This window comes from Gouania willdenowi, chromosome 4 (assembly GCF_900634775.1).
Source record: "Gouania willdenowi chromosome 4, fGouWil2.1, whole genome shotgun sequence".
Taxonomy (NCBI): Eukaryota; Metazoa; Chordata; class Actinopteri; order Blenniiformes; family Gobiesocidae; genus Gouania; species Gouania willdenowi.
In genome coordinates, this window is record NC_041047.1 from 10381441 (window position 1) to 10402961 (window position 21521).

At 36.5% G+C, this 21521-nt stretch overlaps 1 protein-coding gene across 3 annotated transcripts in view; it reads right to left on the minus strand.

Moving 5' to 3' along the window:
* pde4ba (phosphodiesterase 4B, cAMP-specific a) overlaps positions 1 to 21521 on the minus strand; it is a 160948-nt gene that overhangs the window by 16581 nt on the left and 122846 nt on the right. For all 3 annotated transcript variants that reach the window (XM_028445599.1, XM_028445600.1, XM_028445601.1), the window contains one exon: positions 6400 to 6512. In XM_028445599.1, coding sequence (XP_028301400.1) covers positions 6400 to 6512 — 113 coding nt within the window. The remainder of the gene's footprint in view (positions 1 to 6399; positions 6513 to 21521) is intronic.

Below are 21521 nucleotides of genomic sequence, written 5' to 3' on the forward strand. Positions count from 1 at the left end.
AATTTTCATTCTTTTATATCATTTAGATCAATGTTTCTTGAATTTTTAAGGCTCAAGTACCCCCTTTGTTCGACTACTATGCTCAGAAAAACCAACTATAGATCATAATGATGGAATGAATAAATGATAACACACATTTTAAAGAATGACATTTTGTAAATAAGTAAAACAAAACAGTATTTAATGCTTCCAGAATAGATTTATTTCTATAGTTTTTATCACATCATCACTGTTCAGTTCTTGTTCTAATTAAGATCCTTTCCATCATATTTATTACGATTATCATTATTAACTAAAACATTATTTAACGCATACCCCAAGGGGTACACGTACCCCCATTTGTGAAACACTGATTTAGATCCTTCTGTTTCTACAATTTAATTTTTTTAATAAACAAAAGTGCAACATTTTTTTAAATATGATGCAAGTGGTAATAGAATAATAATTAGTAAAAGTTCCCTAAATATCTGCCACCAAACCAACTACTCCATATCTAAGAAACCTTTTTTTTCCCATCGTTAAAATAAAGTGTCTGTTTCAAACACTATGAGTTCATTAAGAAATAACAAATATTTGTGAATCCCAGTGGTTTCATACCGATGACGTATTTTCACACAACAGAGAATGAACATTATTGACAGTGTCGACAATTCCAGCTTATTGCAGACCTTGGCCTTTCTATGTACAACACAGAGAACGGTCACGTACACTCTCACAGGAACCTCCGTGATTCACCTACGACACGTTTCTAAACCCTAGGACACAACAACCAATGGTTGTGTAATCTTCTAAGCAAGAGGTTGGGGGTTCGACCCCAGTCTGAACCGGTCTATGCGTCAAGTGTCCTTGGGCAAGACACTGAACCCTAAATTTCTCCCAATGGTTGACCAGTGCCTTGCATGGCAGCTCAGTCCCATTGGTTGCGTGAATGGGTGAATGAGCTGATATTGTAAAGCGCTTTGACGCTACTTTAGTGTGGGGATAAAGAGCTACGTACACTTTAAAAACTCAGAGTGAAAAAGATGAGATACAAAGGGGATTAACCTACTGTTGACACACACACACACACACACACGCAGGCTTTACACAGACAGTAAACAAAAGCTTACGCACAATATTTACATGTTCACAAAGACAATGACAGAGCATTGGAGCAGCTAATACTATAACATTGTTTTTCTGAATGTTACACTCCAAGTAGATGTAAAATAAACACTTCTTAGACTTTTTAACTATGCCAAATTCTGATCATGTCAAATACATTTGCATTGAATTTTCATAACTTTAAAAACAAATTTAAAATTGTGGAAAAGGGCAAAAATGTGGAAATAAAAGAGGCAAAACGTAGGAAACAAGTGGTATTTATTGGATGAAAAGTGGCAAAAAAAATTGATGTCAAAAAGAACTTGCAAAAATTGACAAATATTTGGAAAAAGGGATATTTATTAGCAAAAGGAAGTTAAAATCTGAAAAACACACTAAAATGTGTCACTTTTTTTGGAAAAGGGCCAAAAATGGGACAAAAAGGAAGTGTCAAAATGTCTAAAGAAAAAGGTAACAAAGGGTCAAAAAGTTTCCCTTTAATATAATGGTTTGGTTCAGTGAAATGTTATGTCTGCATATCAGAGGACATAAATGAGCACAAATGTACCATGAGGTTGACATTTTTTTTATTTATAACAATGTTTTATTGAATATGTTTGTTTTAGTTCAACTTAAGATATTACACTTTTCTCTTTTTTTTAAGATAGGCCTTTTAAGATAAATAAAATGGAAAATAAATTCTATTTACATTCATCATTAATCTAAATAACAAAGATGCACCAAAAGGTGATCAAGTGATAAAATGGGGTCAGCTGTCAAGAGTTTTAAGTTTCGAGGTGACAAATGATTTAAATGTCTTATCAATGTATTACCAAAACACAGCATGTACAAGTGCTTCAATGGAACAGTTGTATTTGTGTTACAGTCTAATTATATTGGCAGCAATGTGTATTATTTTTGGTCAGAGAGCGAAACCAAATCATTCTTTGGGGCATTTAGGAATTTCTGCAGCAGATCAAGATTTAGATGAATCGACAGAAATGTTTCTGGCTTTTCCAGCCCAATTTTCTGTTATTGCAAAAGTGTGAAAGTTCACTGATCGTTAGTGTGGCCGCCATGTTTAAATATAGAAGATAACACTCATTGCAATGCCGAGGTCGTCTCTGCTTTATCTTTATCTGCTGTCCAAAAGTGTGTTTAGGTGTTACAGCATGTGTCAAACACATGGCCTGGGGGCCAAATCTGGCCCTTTAAAACATCAAATTCAGTCCGCAGGAGAAAATAAAAATGACAATGAAAACAAGAAACATTGTGTAAATGAAACTCAACAATATTTGCAGGGGCTCATAGTTTTCCCGGTGCTTTTATTGCATGATTGCAGTCATTTTTAAAGTTAAACAGTTGAAAAAGCTCACAAATTCTTACAAAATCCTTAAATTTTCCTCAAATTATGACATATTTCCCTTAATCAAATAAAAAATGGTCACAAAATCAAGGAAATGTAATGTAAAGATCCTGTTGGGACTGATATCGGTCACTTACTGCTTGAATGTAGTTGGTTTCTCACATATTTTGTATTTTATTTACGCGTAGAAGTGTAAACTAGGGCACAATAATGTTGAAATTACTCATTTTCCTGCATAAAATCTGTGGCCTACTTGAGATAAAACTGCTTCTTATTTGGCCCCCGAACTAAAATGAGTTTGACACCCCATGTTACATTATCGATGGAGTCCCTCTGGCTCTCAGGGCTGATGTGATAAATAGATGTTAGTCACAGAAATGACAAGTAACAAAGTACAATTACAAGTAGTTTTTTCTAGTATCTGTACTTTACTTGAGTATTTACTTTTTTGGGAACTTTTTACTACTACTCCTTACTTTTTTAAACAAATATCTGTACTTCCTACTCCTTATATTTTAAAATTGAGCTCCTTATTTTTAAGAGCTTTAAAGATGACGTCAAACTAACAACCGTGACGCTGCTTGTGAAAGACGAGTAGATTTACTGTAGGATTCTGTAACCATTTAAGTACATTTAATAGCATGTACTTTTATTTACTTTTACTCAAGTAAGGGAGCAACTTCAATTGCTTTTACTTTTACCAGAGTATTTTTTTAATTCAAGTTATCTATACTTTTACTTGAGAACTGAAGACTAGTACTTTTGCCACCTCTGGTTAACCATCCAAACTGAGAGAATGATGGGATGCCTATTGTCGTCTGGAGGGAGAGAGCTGCAGCTTAGGATGGAGACAGGAAGAGAGAGTCACTTTGCCCAGGGGGCGCACACACGCGCGCACACACACACGCACACACGTGGTTTATTGTGTTTGACCCACTGCAGAGTCTCTCACATCCTGTTGTCCATTTTTATGAGTAACACACACACACACACACACACACAATCTTCCTCTTGTCTCAAAAGAAGGACTTGTCTCAGATTGGATCTAATCATTCCAAATACAGAGAATTTTTTTGGAAAAGTTTTAAGTTAAAATATAAATCCTAGTTAAATAACAGTGTTTTGTTCATTTTAAAAGGAAGTGAGGACACTCGTTGTCTATAACTTTTGGTCTCAGCTGGCCTCGAGGTTCTCATATTTCCTATTGAAGTCATATTGTAAGAACCTAGTTGCATAAGACACATGTTCACTCCTCCAGCACAACATCTGTAATCTTTTAGATTTTTGTAACAAAAGGACAAAGGTTAATGTTACTTTGACCCGTTCTCACTCATCCTCCAGTAGCTCTGCAGTGCAGTGACTTATTTAACTCATTTTCACAATAAGAGCAGAGGTGAAAGTAATGGAGTACAAGTACTCATGTTACTGCTAGAGAGTGGATTTATGGGTACTTGTACTTTTTTTGGAGTATATTTGTAAATCAGTCATTTTACTTGTACTTAAGTATGTTTTGAAAGTAATTAGTTACAATTCTACACCTAACATTACTGAGTGAATTATTATTATTATGTTTAATAATCCATTATGTTCTTAGTTGTGCCATTTCTTCTTTTTCTTTCCACTTTTTTAAAAAAAAAAATTCTCCCCTTCCTTCAGGTTGGGGTTTTTACTTATTATGTTGTTTTAAACTTCATATATTTAGCCTGATAATGTTTGATTTTGAATTTAATTTATTGGTAATTCCAGCAAGTTCATTTTGTTTTCTTTTTTGAATAACAGTATAATAATATAATAATAAATGAAACCTTAACATATGAATTCATTGGTGTTATTTTATTTAAAAGAATGGACAAAATTACATTTTGAGAACCCTTTTATGTTACACAGATGCCTTAGTGGAAAATAAATTAAGTTCCAATTGTGCAAGATTTCATCTCTTCCTTTTTAACTTTATACATGAGATGTTTACAGTATGCAAGGAAACCGTGGCAATATTTATTACCAAAAATAAACGTGGGGGGTGAAAGTAACGATTCACTTTTATTATGAGTAATATTTTATTGAGCTATTTTTTACTTGTACTTGAGTACTATTTAAATCAAGTAACAGTACTTCTACATGAATACACAGTGTCTTAAAGCAGTGTTTGCTACGTGAGCACATTGCAGGGGGAATTTATTTCCAAAATAATAAAAACATATTCTCAGTCATTTCACAAGTCTGTCAATAAAATGGTACGTGTGCGCAATGACTTGTTTTTAAAGTTTAAATGCCCGTTTAAAGGGGACATATTCAAAGAAGCTCCTTTTGTGGTAAATGTCATAAAACTTATATATAACACAGGTAGGGTAATTATTTGTTTTGTATTTATTTATTTATGTTACTTATCATTTTTTCTTATTCTTATTTTTTCCTAATTTCAACTTCATTATTTTTCTTTAATGACAATATAATCATAATATATTAGTATTAATAATACAAACACCTACTATAATATCATTTCTTATATTTATCATTTTTATTGCCTTGAAGGCAACATAATTTTATGTTTGAGTTAAATAAGAAGATAATGCCTGAATATTAATTGTTCAATTTAAGAAGATGAAATTAAATTATTTGCGTTGAAAATTCAGTTGTGTTATGTTCTACTTTTGGAGAATCATGAACATGTATGAGTGAGGGGGTACTCATGGTATGACAAAAAGGCTCAAGGGGTACACAAGACAAGAAAGGTTAGGAACCACTGTCTTAAAGGAAAGTAATAGAACGTGTGTAAGCTGGTTAAAGGCGTAATAGAAACTCAAATATACAGTATAATGCTCACAGGTGTGTACAAACACAAAAGAAAGATACATTTACGTTTTCTAAAAACGTTCAGACTGAATACAGTCTGTGTCTGATTCTACATAAGAGTATCTCACCCACAGAGGGAACGCAGCGACCGGGTGATGGTGCAAAAGATGTAAAGTCAGAAACAAAAGGCATCACCAGAAGCGGACTACATATTACACAAATATTTGGAGATATAAAGTATCAGTGACGTCAAAGAAACGTCCTCGGGGCATCATCTGTTTGCAGAAACCTCAGAGTTCTGTTTGCAGTTTTGATGAGAGACGGCTTTAAAAATATATCCTAATATTGTCCAAATAAGTTTAACTTCAATTTGTCATTTGTGGTTGTTTTTTTTTTGAAATAATTTGAAAAAATAACACACCAATGCCTTTCTTAATGCAGTTTAATATTAAAGAAAATTGAATATGAAAATGAATTTTTACAAACTGTTTTTGTTTTGTGTAAATGAAGAAAAAATAAAACAATAATTGGAACAGAAAGAGAAACAAGTCAATAGATTTCAGACCTATAAAACATAATATAAACAAACAATAAACTCGACATTACGGATTCCCACAAATACAGACGTTACTCATCCAATCATATTTTCAAAAGCTTATTATTGAGTGGGAAGTGGCTTACAAACTGAGAAGTAAAATATATTTGAGTTTTTTTAGGTTTAAAGAGTGTACAAATGTCAAGAATTTTAAAAGAAAATCTAAAAAGAATATATTTATGTTGTATGACAATTTTGAGTATTAAAATGACAATCATATAAAAATGTGACAAAATATATTTATAAACAGCAGCAATGGTTAGAAAATCTTTTGTTTATTGTAATAATGTTTCTTGTATTATTGCATTTGCAATTTGTTCAAAATAAAACCGAATAATCACAAAAAAGTAAAGATCCAGGAGATTCTCACTGGTGCACATCTGAGGCTGAAGGATGCAGAAGAACCAGCTGACAGTAACAGTGGGATGGTGAGAAGACCACACCAGAAACCACTAGAAAAGTCTACCTGGTGCAAAGACGACAACCCAAACCTTGTACTGCCCACAAGCATGCAGTAGAGAAGTAAAAATAGTCAATATACAGAAGATAAAGTGTCCCTTACCTTAGTGGAGGCCATGTCACTGACAGAGCGGTAGGTCTGGATGGTCTCCAGCTGGTCCAAACACCAGTCCAGCTCTTCCATTGTTTCCATGGCCAGCTTCTGGTACGCCTCATCTGTCAACAAACAGTCGGCACACAGAGACACGCCGTCAGAGCAGGTCGTGCACATGGAGTCCAGGTATCGTCCGGCCCCAGGTCCTCCATCCCGTGGCCCCTGCTGCTGCTGCTGCTGCTGCTCCTTCATCATCAGAGTTTGAGAACGTGGTCAAAAAAGAAGGAAACGCACGACTAGCGTCAGTGCAGTCGAGCACAGCTGGGATCACACTTTGCTCCCACGTACACTCCACTTTTGAGGGCGAGAAAATGTGTGCCCTCAACAACTCCCCCCCCAACGTCACCCAATCTGTAACTCTCAGCTCATTTACATACACACACACACACACACACACAGGAAGTACGAGTGCACCTCAAAACCCTATACACGTGCACATGCACATGCCCTCGCCACACTTTGCCAGAAGACATTTGCAGACTCTGGAATGTTATTTAGGTTTTCCTCCACACATTAACACACTAGTAATAACACATAACTCCAGTAATATGATATAACATAACACAACATGGCTTATAATTTATTATGAAGGCCAGCAATAGACACTGAGACATGTCACCCAGCACACGTGTGTCTGCTGAAGCTACACGGGACAACAACTCACATCTCATGTCTTCATGTAGTCACAGAGAACCAAGAGCAGTTGTTATAGTTTGCTGTGATTTTTGTTCTCGCAGACCAACAGTCTCTGTAACGACACGTGTGTCTGTTTATGCGTCTGCGTTTGCTTTCGTTGCACACGATGGTCGCACGGATTTACAAAACCACCACCACGTGTTGTTGAAACTTCATCAACTGCAGGAGGCATTGACTTCACAGAGAATCATTTCCTCTTCAGGACCAGCCATTGATTCGTGTGCAGTCGTGTTATGAGTTACTGAGCTGCCATTTGTTGTAGTGGTTTATTGTCAGTTGCTTTCTAATTAATTGGCTTTGAGTAATTTTTTTTTTTTTACCCTAAAAGCCAAACAATTCCAAAAATAAAAATCCTCACAAAGCTAACTACAGAAGAAACCTTGGAATTTTATTGTAGGAAAACCACATTTTATTAATTCACTGTAAAATTATATATTAAAGTTTCTAATGAAGCATGGATATACTCAAATGAAACTTAGGAAATAGGCCTGGGCAATATATCGAGATTTCCATTTTAGCAATATAGAAAATTACAATATCACCTATATTGATATATATATATTTTAGAGCTTATTTTTTTATTAAAATACTTGTTTTTTAGGAGTTGCTGCTTTCGCTACTTCTCAGAACAGCATGAAAAGCTTAGTTAAATGGATTTCTGAGTGTGTCCTAATCCAGATCTTCCCCTTAAACAAGCCACACTACAGAACTCACTCACACGTGCTGTCCCTTACAGAAGAAAAAGGCAAAAGTGGAACATGTTGTGCAGCTGTTTGTTAATAAATGTGCCTTTGTGACATTTTGCATCAGCAAATTTGACCCAGAATTTTCTTTCTGGTAAGAATTTGAGTTGAAAATATCAAGATTTACAATGTATATCACCATTTTGAGAAAAAATATCACAATATGAGTGTTGTTCCGTATTTCCCAGCCCTATTAGGAAGCTGTAAAATGAAACTGGTACTTAAGAACTTGGATTTACAACATTTTGTCTGACTGATCACAGTTTAGACGTCAGAAATCTCTTCTCCCTCATTAAATTAGTAAAAAGGTCAGATGGAGAGATGCAGGCTTTATTATTTCTTTGATTTTAAACCTTGAGCTTTTTATGATTAGTAAACCAGATTGAGTTGGGAGTTAAAGGCAGTTGGGTTTCGCGTCATTATGCTGACGTTCCTGATTTTAACTCCTCTGACTGCTTAGTTTGAGCTTATAATAAAATAGTAATAATATATTTCTATGTATTATATGAATATAACATAACATACATACAAAATACATTATATAAAACAAAACCATATTCAATGGAATAAAGTTCAATTATTGTTCTAATCTATTTTGTTTTGTCTTATATTTGTATTCAAGACACTTTCATAAGAATGACTGCATATTGTTAATTACACTTTATTTGAAAATAATAATAATAATAATAATAATAATACATTTATTTGCTGTTGTTCAGAATGACTGCAGATTGTTATTTTGATTCCTAATTAAGTCACTTTGATAAGAATGATTGTATATTGTTAATATAGGCTACAAAGTTACATTTTTTAACAATTTCGGTTGGTGGTATGCCTTGAGATTTTTTAAATGAAAAGATGTACCTTGGGTTAAAAAAAGGTTGAAAAACTCTGGATTAGGAGTTCCAAACTTTTTAAATATTTGTAATTTCAAGCATCAAAATTTCAAGCTTTTTTTTACAACAACAAAAAAAAAATCTATTGCGCCAAAAGACTCTGAGCAACAATTTTGGTCACAAATAAAAAAAAAAGGGGGAAAAATGCACAGCCCATTAAAATCCCTGTAGCAGTGATCAAAGCCTGTTTGAGTTGAGGAAAGGTATCTGTAGCTACTTTCAAAGGATTCCTGTATGAACTAAAAGCCTGTTTCCCGACTCCACTCCATTGGTTTAGCTGTTTTTCAGACAGCAGCCAAGTACGTCAGGGTTGGATGGAGTCAGTCCGTGTTAGAAACGAAGAGGGATGTGCGAAGACTTGGCTGTCAGAGACCCAAACACACACGCCTGCTGCCTGTGCATTGTGTGTACTCCGGGTTTCCATAGCTGCAGAGAACAACATGGCAGCAGTGTGCACTGTGGTGACCTTAGCATGGCCGCGTTGAATGTATCCCCTGCTCTGATCTGCTGGCCATCAAAGCCAAGGGTCTGTGTGCTCTCTCAAACATGAGAGGCAGCTGGCCCTCTGCCCACGGCCTCCGCTCGCTCTGATGAGGTGGAGTGAGGGAAAGAAAGGGAGTGTGTGTGTGTGTGTGTCCTCTGTGTGTGTGTGGATTACCAATACAAGCCTCTGATGTTGGAAAGGTTAACACTCATTTGAGAAGTTGTTTTCCAGTCTTTCCAACATCTTTGAGGTGGTTTTTTGTTGTTGAAGTGCAATGAAATGGGCCTACAGCCGTTTTACTGTTTGAACTCCTTAACAGCAGTGAAAGAGAGTCTCATGCTAGCAAAGTTTGTTAACATGTTGACGATCACGAGTGTAGCTGAAAATTCACAACATCATCTAAAAGCGGCATTAATACATGAAGTGGAATTCCGGGCACCTACTACCGAACTGTTTAAAATATCTAGAACAGGGGTTCTCAACTCGTCTCACCCTCGGACCCACATTTTGCCTCGGTCATCAAATCGCGACCCACTTTTTTTATTTTTTAAAATTCAACCAACAGACAGCTGTTGAAAACACGCATATATAATCTTTTTTAAAACATAAATCTATATATTTTGCTGTGCAACATGCTTTTCACAGCATGCCTGTTAAAAGAAAAGTTTCTTTCAAAATAAAAGACAAGTCCAACATGACAGACATTAAGTATTATTATTATTTTTTTTTTTTTTGGCCAGCTTTCCGCGAACCACCCAGTACAGGCCAGCGACCCACTTTTGGGTCCCGACCCACCAGTTGAGAATCGCTGATCTAGAACAATTAAACTTAAGGATAACAGGTTCAAAGAAATAAAACCCTACCATTGAGTATTATATCACTTTTGAAACTTAATTAAAGAAGGAAAATATAAAAAAAAATACATTTAGAACAAATGTTAAAAGAAAATACATTTCTGTTTACGGTGTTAAAGTTTGGAATTATCTTGAGGATCACTTTAAGTGAATGACTTCACTGTCTATGTTCAAAATTCTTTAAAAAACTAAATATTTTGCTCATTTTGAAACACAAGTTGATAAGCTGATAAATACTGCTGTTACTGATTCAGCCCATTACATTTTTGGTTGTCTATCTATCTATCTATCTATCTATCTATCTATCTATCTATCTACCTATCTATAAGTTGACAATTTATAAATGGCAGTGTTAAAACTCTAAAGTAACTTTGAACTGATTAACGTCTTCTCACATGATTAGAAAATATAATTAACCATTCGTACTTGAAAGAACGAGTTCATATGATGCTTGTAGCTTTAGGCTGAATGATGATGGGATGAAACTTTGATTTTAAAACACACTAAAGTGGGTCTTATAATCTGGTTCAGCAAAGCAGGATCAACTTTTTGTGGTTCCCTGCATAATAAATCCAGATTCTGGGAAGGTGTCAGACTACTTATCTGATTTTCAGTAGTCAAATAAAACAAGGATTTATCATGTAAACCTGTTATTTCTGTTGTTTAGCTCGAAAAGATGACATTAGCTATACAGCAGGGGAGTCAAACTCATTTTAGTTCAGGGGCCAAATACGGAGCAGCTTGATCTCAGTGGGCCACAGATTTTATGCTTTAAAACGAGTAATTTCAACATTAATGTGCCGTAGTTTGCACTTCTACGGATACATATATACAAAATGTGTAAAAAAACAACAATATCCAAGCAGTAAGTGACAGATATCAGTTCCAACAAGATCATTCTTTTAAATTCTAGATAATGTGTCCAACTTGTATTTTTTAAGGGAAATATTATCGCATAATTTGTGGAAAATTGAAGGATTTTGTAAAACTTTAAGTTTTTACAATTGTTTAAAGGGCCCATGTTACACGAAATCAACTTTTCTGTGCTTTAAACATCATAAAGTGCTATTAGGGCTTCGTACACATGCCCAAAGTGTTTTTTTCATAATTCCCTCAATCGTTAGTTAGAGGGTGATTTGCTCCTTTCTTACTGCAGGGTGAGCCCAAACACCTCGCTCCAATTTGATGACGTGTTCCCACTTTGATGACGAATTTGAAGCGGCACTGAGCTGGAGAAGCCGCGCCTCCAGGAAGCTCTCTGCCGTGATTGACATGTAAACAGACATGCCCGCGAAGGCGAGCATGTCAGCTTCCTTCGCGCAGTGCTATGTATGTATTTTCTACAGTCTATGTATGTTCCAGTGAAAGGCCCGCCCCCACGCTCTGTCTCGTGTTTATAAAGCAGCATGAGCTCAGCTACGGAGTGGGTGGGAGGAGGGTGGGCTGTCCTCTGGCCCTACGTCACCGTGCGGGGAGGAGGAAGTCACTGTCCCGTCTACAGACACGCCCACTAATGAATATGCATAAGTAGGCCGCAAATCAGCCTGTTTGTGTAGAGTTTGGGAAAATAAACCTCAAATACTATGTTCTTAGAACAAATGGAAATGAGTGAAAAATAGCATGATATGGGACTGTTAACTGTGCTATACAGGAACTTTTGGGGAAACAAAAAAGGTTAATACAATAGAAAAAGAAATAAGAAATTATCATATGAATGAGTGTGGTGGATCAATGTACCTTTAAAAAAATAAATAAAATCCTGTCTCTCATACATACATTTTCTCTGATACATTTTTACATACAGAAGATGTTAAACACATGCATTATTAACACTATGGAAAAGATAGAATAAATATAGTGTAAAAAAGTTTAGTTACAGAAGATGAACTACAAACAAGTGCTACAACTTTCTTACTTGCCAGCTTGCAAGATGCAAGTCAGCTTTATCTGCAGCTGTTTGCCACCGCAACAGAAGGAGCAAGGAGGAGCAACACACACACACACACACACACACACACACACACACACACACACACACACACACACACACACACACACACACACACACACACACACACACACACACACACACACACAAACACACACAAACACACACACACACACACACACACACACACACACACACACACACACACACACACACACACACACAATAAGAGGGGATTTCCATCCCTTCCACCCTGACAGGACGTTTTTGATCAGCAACACACAGATTTACTCCCATTAGGACAGACAGGAAAAAACATACAAACTTAAACATTCCAAACACCTACAGAGAAGTGCGTGTATATATACATGTGGTGAAATGTTTCACTACAGACAAACACGCTTTCCGGCTGAAAACAGCAGAGCCAACGGGCTGTGGGCAGTGCATGTGCTCTAACTGTTCACTTGGTTTAAATGACGTTTTTCAACAAGGACACGAGGGCGAGCAGACTTACGCACACGCTTAGAATTTATTCTCCCAAAATCAGAAAAGATTTTTCAATATCAGCGCTGTCATTAAAACAGAAAAAACTGACAAATTAGCAGAAAATCAAAGACTAACGTGCGCAATGAGTCACAGCTCAGCAAACAGACTTTAGTCATGTTCATCCACAGATTGGTCAATGACTAATAACCCCCCCCCCCAAATCCTTTCATTTTCGAAGAGCTGTGGTGCATCATTACCGTTTCAGTCCATACAGCAGTGTTTTTCAACCTTGGGGTCGTGACCCCATGTGGGGTCGCCTGAAAAGTCTAGTAATTGATTAAAAAACAATTACTGATTAAAAATATATATATCTTTAAATATTTATTTTTCTTATTAAATCTAAATATCTCATCTATTAACCTAAATATATTCTTATATATTAATCTATATACTGCATTAGTTTGTTATATAAATTATTTGAGCACAACAAAAAAACTATCATTGTAATTAGCACTATATAAATTCATTTTAATTGAATTGAATCATTTTTCAAATTAAAACACACAATTTTAAACAACTGTATTGTATAGTTTCACATTCTCAAATATAAATCTAGTTAAAAAAAAATATAAAGTATAAAAATATCTGAGCTGCCGCAATTTTTCACTGATCTTGGCTACTCAGTATAACAAACATGATCAAAAACCTTTTCTAGAAATGGGGTGACCATCCAAAAAACTTTGGGAAGCATTGCCATACAGCGCGTAATGTCTTTCTTTTTACCTTCTTTCGGATCTTTTAATTAAACAGCTTCGAGGAAAGATGACAAGAGTAATACTATTTCTCAGTGAAGTTTATTCTAAGTTAGTCATAAGTAAAATTTAGCAGCAGACCTGCTGTTCCTGCAAACAGCTCACATGCAAGTGAGTACCAGAAGCAAGAGTGTGTCTAGAGACTTGGGAGTAGACATTTTATCTTCTTGGGTTGGACGTACCCTGTACAGTAGTTTTGTTGGTGCAAGACATTTGGGCGTGTTAGTAGTTACACCACAGGCCAACCCTTGCAACTGTGATTTCCGAGCCTTTTTACGTGGTATCAACAAAATGTGGGTGTTGAGTCATGGTGACATGCAGCAAACATGCAACAGGTCTACAGAGATAACAACTGGCAGTTTAGAAAAGAAACCTACTGTAAAAACAGCGCACTCGTTTGATGAGACAACAGGAATTAACCTTCTGGTAGATACTGACCACTACAGACACAGATTACCAGCCTACAGCTGCAGATGTCCAGACACTCTAACTTGGTCAGAACAACTTTGAGGAGCGAATTCCTCGACTTGCTGTGGAGGATATCTCGATCACTAATCTCAGCTGTCACTGTTCACCTTAAACTCAGAGGAAGATATTTCATGATTGCATCCATTGCTTTACAAGAATCAGCATGTATCTTTCTCTGAAACTCTCAGTGCGGTTACACAACACCTACAGACAAAGTGCAGAGATGTCATGTGACAAAGGGCGTCACGCTGGCACAATGATGGTACACATGCATCTCTCTCACTTGCAAGACTTTGAGCTGCTGGTGTTTGTGGAGTAAGCGGTTAAGGACGCTTGTTAAGTAACTTTAAGGCACTTAGTGAAAATATTTCTTGCTCGAGACAAGACAAAGACCACAAAAAACTATTTTAAAAACCATGAAATAGTTTTCTTTTTAAATATATTTTATAGTCTAAAAGAAGGTATCTGCAACTTTTTCACAGCACAACATGAAAAATCTCAAACCCTGACATTTTTTTTACAAATATAAATCCTATATATTGGTATAAAAAATGTTTTCCAAATTTGCCAGATTGCATTTTTCCTTGTTCCTACTGATATTTTGAACATCTGTACCAGAAATTGGACGAATATAACATCCGTAAAAGGTGGCACACTTTTTTTTTTTGCTCAATCTTTGAATGCGTAACTTTCACAGATATCAGAAGCTTTAACGATATAAAAAGAAGTCTGGTCATTAATAGTTTCTTGCTGTTTTTATAGTAAACGAGTAAGAACATTAAAACAGTTCAAACACTTCCTGAAATTAAAAAAAAAAGTCAACATTGTAAAAAAGCCTCAACTTGCAACGATTGACTCCATTTTTGGTGACAGATGCTTACAATGTCAATGTGAACAAGGCGAAAAGCAATTAAATTAGTTTTGTGAACCACCCTACTGTGTATGTATTTAAAAGCCATTGATAATTCCAGAATAATTGTAAATATGTAAATAACATGATAAATCCAGAGTCCGGCCACACCAAGACCAAGACAGGATCATGTAAAAATGTCCTAGAATCTGAGAAAAGTGACATGGCAAGAGCCAGACTGATGTGCAGCCCTCTCTCTACCTCGAGTTCTCCACATCGATCTGGGTCTGTTTCTGGCAATTCCTTTCGGAACCAGAAAGGGACATGAACAGAATGCTTGAAGCTGATTGGGCGAAGCGCCTGTCCACCATGATTTCTGTTAGCCAATCACACGGTAACAAATTATGATGTTGTCATTGGCATGCATAGGAATGCTGCAGTCATTATGTCGTTGAGTGACCATCCTCCTGCGTCGACATCTTTCTATTTTGATTCAGAGCTATGTTAATAACGGTAGCCCAGCTAGTTCCTCTACCCGCAACTGCACATGCGCCAGTTTTGCTTCGATGCTTCTGCCTTCATCACACCCGGATATCCCGCCCTAAACCACAACACTGTGTCATGATTGGTTCGAATCGGTTTGGTTTGGTTTCGAAAGGCAAAGGCGGGAACAGCACAAGATGGATTTTCCTGGTGTTCACTTGCAGGCAAGGTTATGAAACCAAGACCAAGACCACCAAAATGTGGTCTCGAAACCAGTCTTGATTGCTACAGCACTACTAGCAACGATAGGAAATCATGAATCAGAAATATAAGAAGGCTTCAGCGCTGCTGAAACTAAATGTAATCATCATAAATCATGGTTAACTGCTAAGCAATGGCTTGCAGTAGCACTCAAAATTTACTCATGGATAAAGGCCGACATGGGGAAATTGATGTTTAGTTTTGGCAGCTATTGGCAATAAAATGTTTGTAGATGTGCCTTGAATGTGTGATCGCTTGTGCAAAATAATGCATTAAACAGTTGCATTTTCACATTTTAACATAAGTAGCATTGAGTGGCTTCCTGAAAAATAAGGTGCTTATAATAGATGAAATGCAGAAAAATGTACACAAAAAGTGTCATTATAGCATCACTCATTTCCTTATCCCCAAAACACTGTGAACAACAAAAACAATAAGATTACTGGAAAACTGCTTGTGCAAGTTAGCAAGTATTGTCATTTTTGTAAAACTTTACCTTTACCTAAACCAGTGTTTCACTTCACTGACATAGACACTGCTAAAATGACTTTTTCTTACACAAACAGAAAATTGTGAAGTAAAGAGCACAGCTATAGCAGCATGATGGGCAGACAACTGACAATACTACTGTTACAGTACATACTCTTAGGATAGAAAGGGAAGTTATTTGAGGCTCCTCTTACGCCAATCATTGAACAAAATGTTCTGTCCTTTCTGTAACATACACATTCCTGTGTAATTTACCACAGACCTCAGACAGAAACAGGAAAAACCATAAATCTGGGAGGCACCCATACACTCCCAAGGGGGTTGCAATGGTACCAGAATCCTCATCAAATCAGAAGAGGAGCAGCCGCAGAGCGACTGTGAGAAGTTCAACGTGTTATAAAGTCAACATGCTTTAAAGTAAACCAAACCCGTACTGTTTAAAAGAACACCTCCATGCTGTGATTTGTATACAGTATACAGATGACACATTTTATTTGGGGGTGCAAGGGTCATCTAATCACCTTTGGTAGAAAATATACAACTTCAAAGAGATCCTGCACTGTTTTTTTTACAAATGTGGCCCAAAATCTTTGAAATGTTCTTTTTAGAAGATCGAACAAAACGGATTATTTTGCACCATATTAGTTTTAGTAACGCTTAAAAATTGACTACCGTTTTAGAACCTGTTCCGTGACTTTGAAATCACATGATTGATGATGTCACACAGTCCCATTTGCCTGTAAACATCCCATTGTTTCCTATTGAAGTGAAGCATTCAGCCTGCTTTTTAGATCATTTAGCAGCGTTTTCAGTCAAAATGCTAATTTCTGCTGCTTTTCATTGCTTTAAATAATCAGGAAAAGTCAAAGACGCTGATATAACTCTCTTTTGTTTATCAAAACAGATGCAACCCGAAAAATAATCTATGATCACAGGGGGTGACGGTTCTAACTCTGTGGTTTCATAGTAGACAATGAAGCAGAGAAGAAGAGCTCTTCTAAGGGACCTTTACTCTACCTTAAACAGTGTGCGGCTGACAGTATTTTGGCTGAAGTTAGTGAGTAAATCATGAACTGTTGAAGAGGCATAAACTCTGAAGATAGAAGTCCTTTTGGTCTCTTAGGAGAGCTCTTCTTCTCTGCTTCATTGTCTACTACCAAACCACAGAGTGGGAAATGTTGCCCCCTGCAGTCATTGATTATTTTTTGGGTTACAATTGTTTTTAACCCCTTTCAGTAAACCAAAGAGGGCTACATTCACGTCTTCAACTTTTCCTGATTATTTAATAATATTAATAAGAATGTATCCCTTATTGGAGTAGTGAAATTATTTCTCTAAGGGATGCCACAGTGTAGTGCCCGGGGAACAGTTAGGTTTAAGGGACTTGCTCAACATCCCACAGTGATGGCCCAGGTGAAATTCAAACCGGTGACCCTCCGACTACAAGCCCATTTCCTTAACCACTAGGCCACCACTGCCCAACCAAAAGCAGCACAAATTGTCTTTTTGATTGAAAAAGCTGCTAAATGATCCAAAACGCAGACTGAAAGCTTCACTCCAATAGAACACTATGGGATGTTTACAGATAAATGGGTGTGTGTGACGTGTAAAATCTCTTTACTTTTCTCATTATAATAATCACTCTGCTTTGCTTTTCTTGCTCCCCCTGCTCTGCACACGTTCACACGGTTGAGACATGTTGCTGGGTGTTTGCACACTCTGAGAGATGCAGCGTGATTTACGTATGTGGGAGATGACTGTGAGAAGCAAATCCTGAGGAGCCAGAGACACTCTGACACCACATGGTCTGAAGGTTCACTGAGGCCAGTGGCGTCAGTCCCTGACTCTTGGATACAGCGCTTGCCGTTATCTGAAGCTTTGATGCAAATATTATCCTTGTTTGGCTTCCACCATCTTTATTTCTCTTTTTTGATAGGGCAAACAGACGTCAGTGAGTATGTGTGTATTATCAGCAGCTCTGCCCTGAGGACTTGTGCTGACATATAGTTCATCCTTGAGCTGCGGTCTCTCTCTCTCTGCTATGACTTGGTAACTTTCACATATACTTTGTCCCTGAACTTGATATACCCACAATGTTTCACCCTCAACCTCCCTACACTCTACAACAAAGATGCACACAAACCCAGCAACAGACCAGGTTCTGTCTGTGTTACAGGAGGTGAACTCCGGGGCCTGAATGGGCTTAATTGTCATGTCGGCAAGTATTTGCCCCCAAGGTGAATTCGAAGTACATAGACGAGATGAGACGAGAGGTCACAAATTATGTTACATTCCCGTTGCAGATATATTGATGTCTATTGGGTAACAATACTTATTAAAAAAAAAAAAAAAAAGCATACTAACAGTTTAGAGCAGTGGTTCTCAAACTTTTGTGTGTATTTCCTGGTGCTTTAAGAGATTTAAAAAAATGTGTGATTAATGAATTATGCTCTGTAATTACTTAATCTAATTAATCCCTTTTTTAATCTCACCTAAAAATTGCTGAGAAATGCCCTCAACTTGAGGTATTTTCATTTAAATTACATTATTGTGGCAGATCAAAAGATTGATACATAACAAAGTGGCTTTATAAAGTCATTAATTGTTTTTAGCAGATTTCTCTGTATGTGAGATTAGTCCCAAGGGTTGCTGACACCTTTAGTTTAGAACGTCAGGGAAAGATTGTTGTACTTTAGCCAATCTACAAAGTTAGCACATCATAAACAGTTAAAAGACTTTTCTGAGCAATACAATTATTGAACACTGAACTTGTTGCTTTTTCTCTCCTTCAGATAGTAATATTTATCCACTGACTTTATTCATTTGTCACTCATTTTGGCTCTGAACCCTGTCCTTGTCTTGTCCAGTTTTTGCAACATGGCATGCTCACAGCATGCTGCAGTTAGCACTGTCTGAGTGTCCGTGCTAGCTGCTACCTGTTTAGCAATGAGGTGATAGCGGAGGCTGCAAAGCTCTGTTGATCCACAAACTCTTTCTTGCACAATTTACACACCACTGGGCTTTTGTTTTCCATCCGGTGTTTTTAAAAGCCAAAATTAATGCAAGTCTAAGCTGAGAAACTTGGCAGTACATCAGTATTATAGGTATACCAGGAACTCTTGAAATGAGAAAAGTTCAGCGCTGTTTGGAGTGTTCAAAAAGTGATTAACGGCATTCATTTTTTAGCGCGCAATTTTTTTCCCTGTAATTAATTAATCACAGTTAATGCGTCAAAGTGATTTTCCACTTTCAAGCCCCCCCCCCCCCCGTGCCCATTGCCCCACAACGAACATCATATTTCATAATAAACCAAAACACAAAAGTAAATTAAACTAACCATCTGCATAAAAAACAAATGTAAAAGTGCCGTAATTTAAAATACAGAAAATAGCTAAACATTGTTTGCAATCTGTGTCAAAAAGCTATTCATGCAAATTCATGTGTAGGAAAAGTAATGGTAATACAATTAGATTATCAATAATTTACCATGATGGTAGTTTAAAAACATAAAAATGTACCATTTTATGTTATGACACAATCAAAGGTTTCCACAAATTATGAATGAAAAAAGTACATATTTGCAGCTTAACATTTGAAGTCAGTTAAACGGGTAGTCTCTCTGTGGTTTTTCTATCCAACTTTGGGGCCCAACATTTCTGCAGCATTTGCTCAGCTGCTATTAAGTGAAACATGACAGTCTTTCGAGTATGATCTTATCTAAACTGATGCACGGGCCTTGGTGTGCAGCCAAGCTTTAGTGAACCACACAAGGACAAAGCAGTCTTGAGGATCAGGGAAGGAAAAAAGCACCAGAGGGTTTCTGTGTGTGAGAGGTTTGCGTGCCACCAAGGATCGGTATCTGTGTAAACATATGAAAACCAGCTGAACCAAACCTCAAACAACATGCCCCTCATGACAGGGCTACCATGATGCGTGTGTGTCAAGTCAACATTTAATTTGTCAATGTTTGTGTAACAAATGTGTCAAATCCAGCGAGTAAGACAGGACTTGTCTAAATTAGCATCTCTAATTGAATCAACGCTAAACAAAAGTTACCTCGAGTTACAGAGGAATATTGTTGTTGCATCTGGCATTAAAACTTAGTATTTAAAATAAACAAATAAATAAACGAGAGCCTTTAAAAACATCATAATTTAGATTTTTCTTAGTCACTAATCAGCAGTCAAAACTTTTTCATTGACATTATGAGCGAGATCAGACATTTTTATTTTTGTACTTTATTTATTTTTGTGTGTGGTGGTGTTTAAAAAGCTTGACAAACACTGAAACAAAAGGGCCCGTCTGTGGAGCAGAGAGCGCCTAAATCCATGTGCACAAAGCTGAGCAGGCCTGCTGGCAAGGGAACACTTCTGGGGAAGGGCACTCGTCTACTTTATGACTGTGCTGACGTCAATGGCATAATTCAAATACTTGCAGAGTGCTCGCTTCCAGCTTTCTAAACCTGCTCGCTCATTCTGTGGCAGGCCACAGCTAAAACGCGACATGGAATCAGAGTCTGGCTTCAGGGAAAACCAACAAAACAAACTGGAGTGAAGTCGTATCTGAACTGGGGCTCACTATAACAAACCTTATTAATATTCCAGTCAATATAGACAGGTTTGCTCACAGATGTTGATATATAGATGGATCTAGTTTTTACTAAAGTGAAAACCAAGCTGAATGGGATGCAAACCCATTGTATGTATCTGTACATTTGTATATTCATATTATTATTTTATCTTGTTTTCTTTTTTTCTACTGTAATGTGTGCACTTGTATCTAATCCTTTTTTTAATTGACAGTTTTTTTTTTACTTAATTATATACATTTTTCTTTCTCTTTCTTTCTTTGTTTAGTGTTTACTCGTTTCCTTTGTAATATTTCTCGAGCCTCTGTGACCCAAGTCATTTCCCCCTGAGATACAGTATTTCTGATTTCTATGAAAAGCTCTTCTCTGTAATCAAAACAGGGAAGTGATTTTAAAGTTTTGTGTGGTGCAAAAAAAATCCCAAATCAAAACATAGTTTCACACACTTCAGCACAAACCTTAAAGAGATTACCATACGCGCAGCTATTAAATCCACTTTAAGCAGGGTGGGAACGTTTTTATGCTTTCATGTAAAAAGCACTTTATCTTTTTTTATCCTCCTCCTTAACAATTATAACTTTTATAAAATAAAGAACAATTTGGAGCTGTATAAATAAACAAATAGATTCACTTCAGATCAACCAAGGGTCGACTTTGTAGGTTTTATGTTGTCACTCATTACCTGGAGGCATATATATATATATATATCTCATGCAGTTTTTGTTTAGATTGTATCTAGTTCTAATAAATACGTATCAATAAATACATATAAATATATAATAAATATAAATCTAAAATAAATAAATTAGAATTATCGCTAATAACTAACGCCTTTATTTATTCATGTTTAAACTGCATATTTCTTGCAATTGTTTTTCTAAATAATTTAGGAAAATGTGAGGGACATGTTGTCAGGGCGTGTTAGTGGGGGCATTAATTAGAGTAAAGCTGACTTGGCATTTTTTTGTAATGCCATATTTTTGCACTAATAACAGCTAAACAGTAATCAAAAC